At 42.2% G+C, this 17,500-nt stretch overlaps 1 protein-coding gene across 1 annotated transcript; it reads right to left on the reverse strand.

Annotated features, from left to right (window-relative positions):
* Positions 1-219: 219 nt before the first annotated feature.
* Positions 220-10,593, reverse strand: LOC113589298 (cadherin-like protein 26). The gene is made up of 16 exons (XM_027028878.2): positions 10,522-10,593; positions 7,858-7,974; positions 7,130-7,279; positions 6,403-6,547; positions 6,132-6,310; positions 5,889-6,020; positions 5,499-5,681; positions 4,898-5,208; positions 4,210-4,352; positions 3,825-4,049; positions 3,480-3,701; positions 2,680-2,801; positions 2,442-2,513; positions 2,169-2,213; positions 1,697-1,750; positions 220-1,204 (listed from the first exon to the last, which is right to left on the reverse strand). Exons 1-16 carry the CDS (start codon positions 10,570-10,572, stop codon positions 998-1,000), a joined length of 2,358 nt encoding a protein of 785 aa, XP_026884679.2. The 5' UTR covers positions 10,573-10,593; the 3' UTR covers positions 220-997.
* Positions 10,594-17,500: the final 6,907 nt, after the last annotated feature.

Raw genomic sequence — 17,500 nt, forward strand, 5'->3', positions numbered from 1 at the left:
ATACACAGAGTCCTGCAGAATAACCCTAACACTAGTCCTGTAGACTAACACCAACACTAACACTAGTCCTATAGATTAACACTAAAATTAAAACTAACCCTGTAGACTAACAATAACACCAACACTAAGGCTTTTTCTATCTATCTATCTATCTATCTATCTATCTATCTATCTATCTATCTGTCTGTCTGTCTGTCTGTCTGTCTGTCTGTCTGTCTGTCTGTCTGTCTGTCTGTCTGTACTTTACTTTAGTTTTTGGGAAAGGAAAAAAAAACAAATACAATTTGATTCTTTCTTTAAATCACTGAATATCCCACAACTCCCAGTCCTGTGTAGGTATGTTCAAAACAAAAGCACAGGTGATGCACAACACCAGAAGAACTTTAGGAAATACGTATTACAGCTTTTACACACACATTCTAAAAAGAAACATCTACATGTGCAGCACTGCTTGGGCTGTCACCTAAAGAAATGAGTATACTGTCCTCCAGAAACCTTGGCTTTCATGTAAAAGATAAACAGAAGCCCCATGTTAAAAAATATGTGTAAAAAAAAAGATGTTTAAATGTTGGAGGAATGCAGCCTTCAGCTGCAGCTGTCTTCATTAAGAACTTTTTTCTTAGGAACACATGAGTTAGTTATTGGTGCTTCTAGGAAGTCTTGAATTAGTTGCATAAGCTTGACTGATATGAAGACACACAACATGTGCAGGACTTTTAAAAAAAATCAAACACCGGGACATTGATGCATCTTCCACACCAGAGTTTTCAGGACTGAAGCTAAAAACAGTGTTTCAGTTTACTTCTAACAAACTACTGACAATTTGACTTATTAAATCATGAGAAAGTGAATATTGCAAGAAAATCCTCTCAAAAATGCACCTACACTCGGTGCAGTGTTTCTAGAAAGTTTTCTGTGGTATTATTATTCATGATCAAACATTACTATAGGTGGTTATGGTTTTTTAGTTCTGTTTTTTACAGAATGTGTGTTTTCGCTAAATCTGAGATATTAGATCAGGCTTGCATATAGCCGCCAGCTTGTTGAAACGTTGGTCCAGATCTGAAAGGTCATCTAGATGGGTCTCACTGGCCGCAATGGAGAGGTCATCCAGGCAGAAGTCCTTCTCGAGCTCGCCCTCTTCTGCGTAGCAGTGGGGGCTGTAATTCGTCAGCTCGTCCGTGGCCTTGAGCCGGAGGATGTTCTGCAGAGAAGATTCCCCCCAGACACAGTCGTCATTTGTCAAATTCATCAAAATCACGTAGACGGGTAATGTAAGAGGAAATGTAGCTGCTGTGCAATCCAGCAGGATCTCATGACTGGAAATCTGTAGGAATTGCGTGTGAGCCAGTTCTGAGAATCAGGGAACCAGGGGCGGTAGCGGGATGTGGAACACGCGTAACTCCTTACTGGGAGAACTGGGATAGGTAACAAAGTTGGTTACTCCTGAGAGAATTTAGGTCACCACCAGGGGGTGAATACTTATACACACGTTTACCTTTTGTGTGTAATTTAGGAAACTATGAAAAGTGAACTACCTCCTGTAGTTATTTAGGGGAGCATGTGCTTATAATAATTTAGAAAACTGTGCATTTCTTTTAGTTTTACATTATAGAATTGAGAGGTGGATGTGATTTGTAGCCACACAAATTCCTACAAATGTTTAAAACCTTGGAGAAGGAGAAGGTGGCACTACCTGTCCAATCTGAATGATCAAGTTCTGTCGGAGCTGGAAGGTACTGTTAAAATCCTGGTGGAAGACGGAAACACAAACGCATCAGTGGCTGGTCACAGCTTGGACTGACAGTATTAAATCATATCTAGTTATTTCAGAGACATGTAAACAAAGTCAGGAATGTGAACCCAAGAAGACCTAAAGTAATGTAAATCTAATAAGACCTGATCTCTCTGGATCTAGCTTTACAAAGCCTCCATAAACACGAGCTTTGTTTCTGAGCCGTAATAAGCTGGAACAGAGTCTCGGAGACAGACAGGAGCTAAACAGTTCCACTCTGGACCTGTTTGGTCAACAGCTGACATGTATGAAACACGGAACACGTAACCAGCCTGAAGCATGACATCAGTGTCCGACGACCTCCTCGGAGGTCTCATGGGACTGAGATTGGCACACGGAGATAACCACAGAGATGTTTGAGGAATAAACTCACCATCATCCAGGCCTCCCATTCAGAATCTCTGTAGCGAAATCTGCCCTGTAGGAGAGGAACGAACAGAAGTCTGAATGTAAGTGAACATATTTTTACGTGTCGGAGATGGAGCCGGTTTTCCAGAACAGGCCCAGGCAAGTCCAACTCTGGAAGCTGCTTTAAAGCCACAGGTGCTATTAAAGTAGAATGTAATTAGGGATTAAATCAAATTAATGATTTTTTCTGCACGTGTGTGTGGTTGTGTGTAAGAGGCTGGGTGGCATTATGACATACATTATTTTGACCACTTCCTTTCTGGTCCTTGGTTCTATTTCTGCTATGGTCGTTTTCTGTTGTAACAGGTAACTTTAGGGAAAAAAAGAATGAACGTTGAGATTTTTCCAATTGTTATTTTAATATCAATGTCACCAAGAATACTGAACCTACTCTACATGTCACAGCAGCAGGTTCCTAAGACCTCGAGTCTTTAACTCTGTTTTGTCTTCTACCACACAGCTGTGTGTGTTATTACCATACAATCGGTGCCAAGCGTCTCAATGTTGGACGTGATGAGGTGCCAGACAGCGTCTTCGTCTGTGGGGATCATCTTCTTCACGTTTTTACAGGAAATCAGAATGGCGAGTAGGAGCATTGCTGTCCAAGGAGAAGAAAGAGTTTCCCGTTTTCAAAGTCAGTGACCGAGTGCCGCTGGGCGGTTGCTTCTTAAAACGCGATCACTCGACGCGCGACCTACTGACGTCTAAGTTCAGGTCGAGTTTTTCAAAAGCATACCAAACGTATCTGAAGGCATCATGAATACACCCCGTAACATAAATGTTTTATGGGTTGTTCCCTGAGAACAAAACCTTCTACAAAACACTTTTTTTTCCAAAACAAAAACAAATGCACATACTATCTGCCTACAAAAATGTCAACAGTTACGTGTCAACACCCTGCTACAGGTATGAGAGACAGTCCTCATGTGCTCTTCCCATCAAGCCCACAAATCTTTTAACAACTTCCTTTTAGTTTTGGCCTCACAGATTTAACTCTGACGTCGACGTTTTGATGGCCAGAGGAGGATGGTCCCCCCCACCCACCCACCCTTTGAGTATTGGTTCCTCTCAAGGTTTCTGCCTCATGCTCTAGGGAGTTTTTCTTCATCACAGTCACCCTTGGCTTGCCTACTGGGGACTTGGACTCGGACATTTGTGAAGCTGCTTTGTGACAACAACTGTTGTAACATGTGCTATCTAAATCAATTAGTCCTGACGTGGCGGTGAGCAGACGAGGGATGGGCGCCGGCATGGCACGAAGACGCCTCGCCCTTACCGAGCAGGAGCAGCGCAGCCAACACGATGATCCCCATGGCGCTGAAGGCGATGTGGGACCCTGACATCCTACGAAGGTGGCAGCTTGCTGAGATGGTGCAGTCACACACGGTGACCGTCAGGTTTTGAATCGCATAACGGCCCTGGTTGTCAGATGTTTTGATCGGAACCTTGTAAACACCCGAGTAGACTGTGTTCTCTTTGACCAGGTTCACGGTTGTCCCTTGAAGAGAAATCAGAGTTGTGTTCACTTTGATGTCTGCTGGCACAACCATGGATTGAGAAACAGGGGTCCTCCCTCTCCTCAAAACAGCTTCATTTTTATAGCAATATATAGGAATTTTACCAAAGTTGGGATCCATCTTCCATCTTCTTTTAACGTCCCCCTGGAGCTCATAGGTAAAGGGTCCGCCGAACGGGGGCAGGTCCTGGTCTGTGGCGGTGAGGTTTGCTGTGGTGGGCCCTTCAGACAGACACATTACCAGACTGGTCCTGTCCAGCACGGGCACGTTGTCGTTCTCGTCACCCACGTGGATGACGAGAGTTCCGGTGCCCGTAGATGGAGGCACACCTGTCAATCAGAGCAAGGTGGGTGGGGCAATGAGAGAACTGAATAAAACAGGGAAATCTGAAGCCAGTACTTAATGAAGAAAAATTACGATTTTTTCCCCCTCATAAATCTGTGTCATCAACACCGCCCTCAACAACCCCACACCGAGCAGCAAATTTACCATTATCCACAGCATAAGTGAGAACTGTGTAGGTACTGTTCTTCAGAAGAGGAGATTCTCTGTCCAGAACTTTTGCAGTAGTGACTTTACCAGTTTTGGAATCTATATTCACCCAGTTATCAACATCTTGACCTTTGGCATAGCTGTGGATAGATGGTGAAGCTTGACATTAGAGAAAATGAAAGATTTAAATAATGTTGTTAAAACAAAAAGCATTTGGTAAAAACTGTATTATTATTAGTAGTAGTAGTAGTATCCCTCCTGTGCAGTTCACCTAGTGGCTTTCTGTATAATTGATCAAACTCTATATTTTGAAGTCTGAGCAGAATTACATGTACAGCGTTTGGCAGCTGTTCTGAAACGTGTGTCCAGTGCAATAGCATGTGTGTGCTCTGTGAAAGGTTAAGCCGTGACCTTGGTTTCGCTAGCACCTTGTTCCACCTGTTTGGCCAGGTGTGCGCCAAGCCCACACTCAACCTTCTAAAACAGGTAGGTCACAGCCTGGTGTCCACCGCTGGTGTCCACTGCTGGCTCACAGGCAGAGTGCGATTGGTAGGTGCCCCTGTGCCCACTTTATATGATTGTCTACAGCTGATCAGTTGATGCTTAAGTGTAACGCCACGTGGAGGGGATATTCTCTAGTTCTGCCACCTGGCCTGAGCGTGGTGTGTGACCCAGGACCACTTACTGAAACTTGCTGGCAAACGTTTTATCAGGGTCTATGGCCTTGAGCGTGTACAGGTAGGTGCCTGTCGCTGAGTTCTCCATGATCATCACTTCCTTAACACGTGGTACAAACTCCGGAGGGTCATTGACATCAATCACACCGATGGTTATGGGATACAGTTTGGGCAGATACAGGCTGGACCCTTCTTTAACTGTTTTTACGTTCCATAGTCTCTGATTGGGACGTCCCGTGATCTCGCAGGAGAAGTAGGGGACCTCATTCTCCACGCTGACCGACAGGTTTCGCGATGTTTCCAGCTCGTAATCCATTGGCTTTAGGATGCACAAGGTAAAAAAACCAACAAAACAGTTCTGAACAACGTACAAGAGGAAATTTGACAGTGCCTACACCTTACAATATAACCTTATACTACGATACTATACTACAATACGGTAGGCAGTGAGGACTCAGTGCAGTGCCTTAAAAATCTCCCCGTCAAGGACGTACCAAACAGCAACACAGAGCCTGGTCACTTTTTGATAACACGTGTGGCGCTCATGAGAGGAACGTTTCTTTGCCAGCTGGTCAAAAAACTTTAAATGTTGAAAGAAGTTTAAAATACCTTTACAACTGACAGTATTCCTTTGTTGGTTGTGGGATCCGTTTTAATTTCAAAATAGTTTTCCTTGTCTCCTTTAATTTGGAATTTGGCCTTCCAGGCAGCTGAGCCATGGCTGTCTTTGTCTGTCACTTGCAAGTACAGAACTTCGGCTCTGCTCAGATGTTCCGGTATTGTTCCAGGGCCCTGAAATACATGTCTACAAGCTGTAGTAAGTTATCCACAGCAGGGCAATGAGATCAGTTAACATGGATGCATGTTGATCCACAATACATTTACGGTGTTAGAGTCTATACCACTGTTCGTAGCATGAAAAGACAAATATAATAAACACTCCTGGAAATAACTAGCATGTTTTTGCGAAAGTTTGTTTTTAACGTTTTATGTACTTACTGTCTGACTAGTTATTTCAGGGAGGTGATTGTTTTTGTCAATAATTTTGATTAACACCGTGGCCGTACTGGACAGCTGTATCTTGTTCCCGTGGTCTTTGGCTTCGATCAGGATAGTATATTTCTGTGCCATCTGAAAAGACACATATATAACTTTGAAGAATGTTTTCCAGAAGTCTAAGTTTCACTCATATGGAGGTTGAGGGAAGTCACATAATGTCGTAGCACAGTGAAGCATGTTTACCTCATACTCCAAACAGCCCCGGAAATATATCGTCCCTGTGTTGGTGTTCTCAACCTGCTCTATGAAGAACTCGACATTGTCGGTTTTTGGAGTGACAGACTTGATTTTTAATGAAAAGGTGCCATTCGGAGTTGTTGAGTCATCATTATCCGTAGCCATGACTGTTATCACTTTTTCACCTGTTGAGGAACAGACATCAGTGAAGTACTGCAGGATTAACTGAACTGGGGTTGAACTCAGATTAGATTACAGAGTGTTCCGCATGGGTTACCCTGAACTGCAGATTCATGTAAATTAACTTCATAGACCGACTGCTGAAACACCGGGGAGTTGTCGTTAACGTCCAATATCTTGACCTCAACACCAAGTCTGGTGTCTACTTCTTTATTGGAAACATTCCTAGCTTCAAATGTTAGCTGCAATTGACAGAAAAAAATTCTAGTCAGGTATAGTTCGAGTCTATTCAGGTAGAGGACCCAGAGTCCCTGGTAGAAAACCCTCACCCAGACAAGGGAAAAGGCTTTGACATAACGTGATGGTCCTGTGGGCTGACCTGAATAAGGCAGTCTGATCTGGCTAATTTAGAAACAGGCCAGGGAAATATTTACAGAACTTTCTCCTCGATTATCAACATTAGGAACGGAATTTCCTAGTTCCCGAGACTGAACTCACTGGTTAGTCATCCAGCAGAAATTGAAGCCATACACTTGGGCCTTTTCCTAACCTCAAAGTTTCCCTGTCTGTAATTATAAGTGAAAGATACTCAAAGACGGTGCTGCAAAATATTGGTTTAAATACTTGACTGTGTATAATGTGTTAAAAGGTTGTAATAAGACTAATCATATTGACAGTGTTTGTCTGTTCAGTAACAATAAATATAATGTCAGAAGTTCAATAATAAGCACCCAGTCTGCATTACTTATGATTATAAATATATATGCAAATATATAATCTATTTCTCCTACTGTCTATAAATTCAAGCGTCAAGTTAAACATACCCTGAGGACCTGATAGGCCTCGAAGTCTATTTTCTTGTGCACGTAAACAATGCCCTTGTTGTTATCAATGCTCAGAATGCCTGTTGGTTCTTCATCCACACCGCTGCCTTTCAACCAGAAGTTAACCAGATATGAACGCTCCAGGGGAATCTGAAACCAACGCACATGGCAACCACAACGGCGGATATTTGGGTATTATATATTAAATACCAGTCATTGTGGATATTGTTATATGAAAAGTTCATATCTATATTTATACATAAGTAAATATAGCTAAACGCTATTTTCAATATTAAATATAAACGTAATAAATATAATATGGACATTAATTTAGAGACAAAAGGCTATAAAGTATGTATAAAGTATAAAGTACGTGACAGGCTTTGGTGTGTTTGATGGGGGGTCTACACCTCAACCCAGGAGTGGAGGATCAGGTGACATTAGCATGGCTTATTCAGACATGTTCGTGTTGCAGGAGAAAAGGTGTACAGAATATTACAGAATCAGTCCGAAAATTACTTTGTGTATTTTTCTCTGGTCTCCACTGTACACAGGAGGAGGTTATTTAAGCTCTGGCACTGTCAGTATGGAAGCAGGAGAAAGGTAAAGATTTGGCAACCTTCACGGTGTAGTGGGATGAGCCTTCAAATTTTCTCCAGGCAGCGTGTTCAGCCTGTTTCAGTGATATGTTTCATGCTGAATGTACTGGTTAGAAATCTGAAACTCACGTTCCCCAAGACATATGGGTAAGGACCTGCATACTCTTCCTCAATACTGAAGGAGTCAATAATCCACGCTCTCTTCTGCCGGATCTGTGTGGACACAATGCCTGCGAAGCAGACGCTCTAAGGAAAAGCAAAGAGAAAGAGACTTCAGCTTAGTCCAACTGTCAGATGGTTCAGAAAGAGTCTTGACGTTAGATTAACTAAAGCTGAACACTTACAGCTTTCCTGAGCATTTACTGTGATCAAAGTGTGAATCTTACTACTTGTTCACAGAAAGATCCTTCAGAAACATTTAGTTTCAGAGGATCAAACATTACCCTCATTTGCTTGATTTCTTTTGCTCTGAAAGGACAGGGGATCTTTACAGTACTGCGGTGTGTAGTGTAGACGAGATTGTTTTGCTGCTTACACAACTTAACATACTCATGTACATCTTACCAAACTAACGCGGCTTTTATACTGGATGCAAATTCATCTGAAAGTGGAGGTCTGGGTGAGTTTTGTGCGCTAAACGACCAGCACAGGCTGCAAAGTCGTTCAGCATCAGAGTGGTGCCTTCTGTCCTAAACCTGCAGAGTTCATGATGCTGTTTTGAATGTTGACAAGGTCGCACCCACTAAAGTGACATCTTACACTCCAAGTGGAGGTGTAGAGGAGGTGTGGAGGTGTAGAGCTAGTGGAGGTGTAGAGCTAGTGGAGGTGTCATGGAGGTAGTGGAGGTGTAGAGGAGGTGTAGAGGTGTAGAGCTAGTAGAGGTGTAGAGCTAGTGGAGGTGTCATGGAGGTAGTGGAGGTGTAGAGGAGGTGTAGAGGTGTAGAGCTAGTGGAGGTGTAGAGCTAGTGGAGGTGTAGAGTAGGTGTAGAGTAGGTGTTGAGGTGTAGAGGTGTAGAGCTAGAGGAGGTGTAGTGGTAGTGGAGGTGTAGAGGAGGTGTAGTGGAGGTGTAGAGGTGTAGAGGAGGTGCACTGGTAGTGGAGGTGTAGAGGAGGTGTAGAAGTGTAGAGGAGGTGTAGTGATAGTGGAGGTGTAGAGGAGGTGTAGTGGAGGTGTAGAGGAGGTGTACTGGTAGTGGAGGTGTAGAGGAGGTGTGGAGGTGTAGAGCTAGTGGAGGTGTAGAGCTAGTGGAGGTGTCATGGAGGTAGTGGAGGTGTAGAGGAGGTGTAGAGGTGTAGAGCTAGTGGAGGTGTAGAGCTAGTGGAGGTGTCATGGAGGTAGTGGAGGTGTAGAGTAGGTGTAGAGGTGTAGAGCTAGAGGAGGTGTAGTGGTAGTGGAGGTGTAGAGGAGGTGTAGTGGAGGTGTAGAGGTGTAGAGGAGGTGTAGTGGTAGTGGAGGTGTAGAGGAGGTGTAGAGGTGTAGAGGAAGTGTAGAGGAGGTGTAGTGATAGTGGAGGGGTAGAGGAGGTATAGAGGAGGTGTAGAGGTGTAGAGGAGGTGTAGTGGTAGTGGAGGTGTAGAGGAGGTGTAGAGGTATAGAAGGAGTCATACAGGATGTCCTTCATCAACTCTGCAAGCAACGACCTGTTTCTCTAGAAACCGTCTGTACTTCACTGCAGTTTTAACTAACTCACTCTTTCTCTCTTTCACTCTCACTCTCTCTCTCTCTCTCACTATATATATATATATATATATATATATATATTTAGAGAGAGAGAGAGAGAGAGAGAGGAGATTGGTAGCTGTTTCATTAAATATTAAGGCAGTTATAGAGTTATTGACATCATATCTATATGCATGTTGTTCATATCTAAATATGCTCATTCTCAGAAGCATGATGTCATGTGTGATTTCATTTGCAGATGAAGCTTTGTAAAGGCTGTAAAAACTACAGTTCATGTCAATGCGTGTTATCAGAAGGAGTGAGTGATGGCGTCCAACTTGAGGCCAGTTTTTGAGCCATGAGCAACTCTGAGCAAAGCTACTAAAGCCATTTCAGTTGTTCAGTCTATACGCCCCTGTCTTTACATAGCTTCAAAATGTAAACAGTGCATTTTCAGTCAATAAATGTGTGGGATTTATTTATGATTACACAGGACAGGTATTTGTTTGAGACAGAAGTGGAGTGCATGTTGGACATTTTAAGCAATTTAGAATTTTTTCCCATTTTGCACAAAATAATTACTGTTCGTAACATTTGAAATCCTATTTCAGTCTTACGTTTACACCTGTCCTACACTTGCAAATCACAGAAAGAAAACCAATAAAGATCAGATAAACAAATATAAAGATCAAACAGAAATATAAAGATCAGATAAACAGTAGCGGGGTACAGCTGCCTTACTTCGTGTGGAGTGACACACCTACCTCATGTTATTTCAGAAGGTGTCATTCTAATGCCTCAGGTATTTTAATCTAACAGCTTAATTATATAGATAGGACATTATAGAGATCATTAGCCTAAATGCTAGAAAAACCAGTACCGAGTACTGAGACACAGCTCATAATTTCTCATTAATATCTGTGTCCTGTGTTCTTTTCTAGTATAAAAGACACATGACATAACTGTGCACAATCTCGAAGCCTGTTAGATGTTAGAGATGTAGAGCTAATGTTAATGTTTATAACACTAAAGAAAGCACTCCCTAAAACTGTCCGTGTCGTTTGTCCCTGCACAATACGACAGCGTGAGAGGTTTTAGTAATAACAAATCCCGCCAGGTGACCCGGTACTCACCAGGGCCAGGACGCGTGAGAGGGCTAGGAGCTTCATGTGATCAGTGAGCATTACACTAGAACTGAGGACAGATATCCTTCCTTCTCTCGTAAAAGCTTCTCTGCCATGCTCTATAAAAAGCAGGAGGGGGTGGGCGGAGAGTGCACACTATGCAAATGAGGGAGGCCAAGCCTGGCCAGCTGTTCAGGACCTGTTACGCATACCTTATGCAACATATAGCAAGTTCAGCAGAAAGACATGGAAAGACCGGCCAGTGCTGCAGTGATCTCGTTAGCAAACAGACGGGCTGGCGCGGCAGGAGGTGAAGACATGCGTAGCGGGGTACGTCTGCATATGGACACATCTCGGCGTGACTTTGGAAGAGTGCTGCGTATCAGCACCATGGTTTAAAACATATTTGCACTAAAATTGTTTTCTATTTATTTGATTTAAAAACTCATTTGTTGGAATTATTTTGAAGTAAATGTCCGGTGACGTGCCGGGTGGTGGGGACGCGTCTCCAGTGTTCCTAGCATAAATGACACCTATGGGCCTTAGTAAATAACACAGTTTATTACTAGAGAAACTAGTTTACTAGAAACTATTACTAGAGAAACCTCTGAGAAATATATCCACAGTCCGAGACAAGGTCTCTCAATAGCTGACCATCAAAACAAATTCATGTTTTTGTATAAACACGGCAGGACTAATGTTATGCTCTGGCCAATGACAGAACTCTAAGGTAAAGAGAGCGTTCGTTAAAGAGCTGTGGCGTGAGTTTTGACACACACACATGCGAATGAGGAAGCTGCTGTGATTACACACACAGTACAACACACACACAATACAACACACACACAGCACAACACACACACAATACAACACACACAGTACAACACACACACAGTACAACACACAATACAACACACACACAGTACAACACACACACAGCGCAACACACACACAGTACAACACACACACAATACAACACACACAGCACAACACACACACAATACAACACACACAGTACAACACACACACAGTACAACACACACACAATACAACACACACACAGTACAACACACACACAGTACAACACACACACAATACAACACACACACAGCACAACACACACACAGCGCAACACACACACAGTACAACACACACACAGCACAACACAAACACAGTACAACACACACACAGTACAACACACACACAATACAACACAAACAGTACAACACACACAATACAACACACACACAGTACAACACACACACAATACAACACACACACAATACAACACAAACACAGTACAACACACACACACAATACAACACAAACACAGTACAACACACACAGTACAACACACACACAATACAACACACACACAGTACAACACACACACAGTACAACACACACAGTACAACACACACACAATACAACACACACACAGTACAACACACACACAGCGCAACACACACACAATACAACACACACAAAGCACAACACACACACAATACAACACAAACACAGTACAACACACACACAGTACAACACACACACAATACAACACAAACACAGTACAACACACACAATACAACACACACACAATACAACACACACACAGTACAACACACACACAGTACAACACACACACAATACAACACACACACAATACAACACAAACACAGTACAACACACACACAATACAACACAAACAGTACAACACACACACAGTACAACACACACACAGTACAACACAAACACAATACAACACACACACAGTACAACACACACACAATACAACACACACACAGTACAACACACACACAGCGCAACACACACACAATACAACACACACACAGTACAACACACACACAGCACAACACACACACAATACAACACAAACACAGTACAACACACACACAGTACAACACACACACAATACAACACAAACACAGTACAACACACACACAGTACAACACACACACAGTACAACACACACACAATACAACACAAACACAGTACAACACACACAGTACAACACACACACAGTACAACACAAACACAATACAACACACACAATACAACACAAACACAGTACAACACACACACAGTACAACACACACACAATACAACACAAACACAGTACAACACACACAATACAACACACACACAGTACAACACACACACAATACAACACACACACAATACAACACAAACACAGTACAACACACACACAATACAACACAAACACAGTACAACACACACAGTACAACACACACACAGTACAACACAAACACAATACAACACACACACAATACAACACACACACAGTACAACACACACACAGTACAACACACACAGTACAACACACACACAATACAACACACACACAATACAACACAAACACAGTACAACACACACACAGTACAACACACACACAATACAACACAAACACAGTACAACACACACAATACAACACACACACAATACAACACACACACAGTACAACACACACACAATACAACACACACACAATACAACACAAACACAGTACAACACACACACAATACAACACAAACAGTACAACACACACACAGTACAACACAAACACAATACAACACACACACAGCACAACACACACACAGTACAACACACACACAGTACAACACACACACAGTACAACACAATATATGGTCTCACGCCGTTGTACCTCAGTGAGTTGATTATCAGGGTATTACCTAAAGAGCTATCTGATCTACCAGCAGAAACATACCAGTTACCTGAGCTGCTCACCAGACCTCTCTTGGGGATTCAGAGGAGTTGTAACACCCATTTGCTGTATCTGACCTAAATGTTAATACCTGGTTACAGTTGTTGTTTAATGAACTTTATTTTCTGCAGTTGTTTTTTTTATACATCTCATATGTTATTTTGATCCTAATGCATTTTTAAATTTTGTTTTGCTCTTGTATTTCAGTATTTGTTTTATATTTTGACCATCTTATTTTATTTCTTAGTCTGCCTTTCTATAAAGCACCTTGTCAACCTTATTTAAAAAGCTATAGAAATAAAATGTATTATTATCATTAATATTATTACACTTCTTAAATGAAGATTTCTTCAGTTAACAAGCCACATTTAATACTTCCAGATGAGTCACAAGTTTTTAAGCTTTTAAAGAATCATTTCAGAACCAAAAGCTCATGGCACAACACAGCTCATAGTACAATACACACACAGTACAATACACACAGTACAACACAAACACAGTACAATACACACAGTACAACACACACAGTACAACACAAACACAGTACAACACACACAGTACAATACAAACACAGTACAATACAAACACAGTACAACACAGCTCATAGTACAACACAAACACAGTACAACACACACACAGTACAACACACACACAGTACAATACAAACAGTACAACACACACAGTACAACACAAACACAGTACAACACACACAGTACAACACAAACAGTACAACACATAGTACAACACAAACACAGTACAACACACACACACTACAATACAAACACAGTACAACACACACACAGTACAACGCACACACAGTAAAACGCACACACAGTACAACACACACAGTACAACACAAACACAGTACAACACACACAACACACACACAGTACAACACACACACAGTACAATACACACAGTACAACACACACAGTACAACACACACAACACACACAGTACAACACACACAGTACAACACAAACACAGTACAACACAGATCATTATACACTCTTGTTTAATTCAGGTGACTCAGTTTTCCTTTCTACTCACAGCAAGATGGTAACACATATATCTACTTCTACACAATATGACAATCTACTTTCATTTAATGTGTTCATGTGTTCGTGTTTCAGACTGTCGGACTGTTGCGTCAGCACGGACGTCGGTCTTGTTGTACAATGTCTATAGTGAAAGGATTCCCCATAAACGCAATCATTTTTGTTGTTCACACAGAAAGCAGAGCAAAGAAATTACAACAGAAAAATGTGTGTGTGTGTGTGTGTGTGTGTTTGTGTGTGAGAGAGAGAGAGAGGGAGAGAGAGAGAGAGAGAGAGAGAGAGAGAGAGCGAGCGAGCGAGCATGTGTCTGTGTATGAGTATGTGCTTGGTGTGTGTTGGTGTGTTTGTGTGTGTGTCCACCAGAGAAAAGTCAAACAGCATATAAGATTTCCTCTGTTTAACAGCTCGAAAAGAACTTTTCAACAAAATTCTCAAAGGGCAAAACAAAATCGCTGTTAGTTTCACTTTGAAAACGTTCACTGTCATAACTTTTACTCGGAGCTTTCCATTCTAAAAAAACAAAACAAAACAAAACAAAAACAAAATCTCCCTTTCACTGGAAATTAACCGCAGTTTTATCTGGGATAGCGTGCAACGCATGGCGCGAAATATGTGACAAGCTCAAACTGCTGGTGTCATTCTACATTCGTTCATAGTTTTCCATTACACAAGAATTACCCTTTCACTGGAAATTACAGCAGCAGTTAAACAGGGTATGGCAGTAAACAAAACATGCAGAAATACTTATTCAGAAAGACTGAACAAGCTGGACTAGTTAGCACAGAAGCCTACGTTCACGTACAGCTTGACAAAAAGTCATAACAGAGACCTAGAATGCCAGAATCCTCTTTTGTGTTGAAAGTCTGCAAGTCCTCTAATCTCTTCCACAGAGCAGGTCCAAGAATAACACCAGCATGATTTTATTGGCCTTCAACTATCAGCCCAAATCTGAACATGTGGTTACAAAAACAAACACCACATACAAAAGCACACAAAAAAAAGAGGTCTTAGATTATGTACCCAAGAAAATATCCTGATCTCACCATAGTTGAGACATTAAAAACAACAGAAACATAGTTTGAGCTGATGGGACCATAGTATGGTCTGTTAAACACATAAATAATACACACTCTAAGATTCATATATGTTAGCATTATAGTAATATAGTCACTGATATAGTAACTATAGTCATGTAGAAACTCATATAGTAACTTATATAGTAACTCTAGTCCTATAGTTACACATATGGTAGCAGAAATAACATAACATATGAGCAAATGACAAAGCACTTTTATAAGTTAGTGTGAATAAGAGTGTCTGCTAAATGCTGTAAATGTAAATTATTGTGTTGTAGATGTCATGTGTGTCGGTAGAAAGTATTGTCGCTGTGTGCGGTGTGTGACACCTTTACCTGTTGCTCTGTGCGGTGTGTGACACCTTTACCTGTCGCTCTGTACGGTGTGTGACACCTTTACCTGTCCCTCTGTACGGTGTGTGACACCTTTACCTGTCGCTGTGTGCGGTGTGTGACACCTTTACCTGTCGCTCTGTACGGTGTGTGACACTTTTACCTGTCGCTCTGTGCGGTGTGTGACAACCTTACTGGTTGCTCTGTGCGGTGTGTGACAACCTTACCGGTTGCTCTGTGCGGTGTGTGACACCTTTACCTGTCGCTCTGTGCGGTGTGTGACAACCTTACCGGTTGCTCTGTGCGGTGTGTGACACCTTTACCTGTCGCTCTGTGCGGTGTGTGACACCTTTACCTGTCGCTCTGTACGGTGTGTGACACCTTTACCTGTCGCTCTGTGCGGTGTGTGACACCTTTACCTGTTGCTGTGTGCGGTGTGTGACACCTTTACCTGTCGCTCTGTGCGGTGTGTGACAACCTTACCTGTCGCTCTGCACCGCATTGCTAAAGCGCTACGTGTGAGGCAGAGGATCTCTGTGTGAGGGAATGTTCCTGAAGATTGTGTAACTTCAACAGAAAAGTAAAGAATACAACATTTGGATGTCTGTTACAACTGTCCACAAGGAATCACATTAACATACATTAAGCTAGCAGAGAATCCCTGATGACTGAAGAGCAAACGCTAATATAACGCTACTTAAAAAGCTAACTAAAGCCACTTGCAGTAACCAATGCAACATTTAGGGCAGGTGTCAATGGATGATTCTTTCCCGTTTGTGCAATTCTCCTGGGGACTTATTCATAAATGTGTAATGACGCCCCTGGAAGAAATCCATAACAACAACAACAACAGTAATAATTTTGTTAATAAGGTGATGGAACCTATGAAATGATTTCAGTTCCTTTGGATAATTGCGTGCAACAGAATCGCACGGGAGTCAGGATGCGTGCACGGGCAGACATTACCGAGATCACACACCAGCGTGCACAGTCTGGACATCATTTCCAGGTGGGCAAGCGTGAAGCTACTCACGAGACCCTGCACCAAAAAAGTGACACGGTCAGAAAGGCATGCGTTGCCATGACACCAGGCACATGAAGAAGAGATGGTCTAGTAACGTTACCTGGCGGGGAGGCGGGGTCAGTACAGGTGACCTCGTCCTGGTGTTATCGCGGAAGCCTGTATGGTTGCCCATTGGCTCATAGCACAGAAACGTAACAAAATGACACGTTATTAGCGACACCTCCGTCTGGATAGGCAGCGTGGCAAAACTGGAATTTTTGTTGCCTTTTGGCCTTTAAAAGCCTGACCTCTAAAAGTTTACGTGCAGGGTGACCACACCACTCTATGTTCACACTCATACCCTCATAAAGCATGATGGTGGCGATCTAATATTCTAAGGCGTTCCTCCATACAGACAATAACTTAATGCTTTGGGTTTCTGATGGTAATTCATATAGATACTGCTAGTTCAAGTTCAAAAGCTTTTATTGTCATTTCAGCTATATACAATTACACAGCAAAAACGAAACAACGTTCCTCCAGGACCACGCTGCAACACAACACAAAACAAGTGCAACAGACAGCACGCTACATGAGTGCAAACAATACAATCCAGTGCAATCATGTCATACAATAAATAAATACAGCACAGGACCAATACACAAAGAACAGACAGTGCATTTATTTTTACCAGTACGTAGTATTGGGAACACATAAAATGGGTTGTGCATAGGAGTCAGTGACACGCTGTACTG

The sequence above is a fragment of the Electrophorus electricus genome, chromosome 24 (assembly GCF_013358815.1).
Source record: "Electrophorus electricus isolate fEleEle1 chromosome 24, fEleEle1.pri, whole genome shotgun sequence".
Lineage (NCBI taxonomy): Eukaryota > Metazoa > Chordata > Actinopteri > Gymnotiformes > Gymnotidae > Electrophorus > Electrophorus electricus.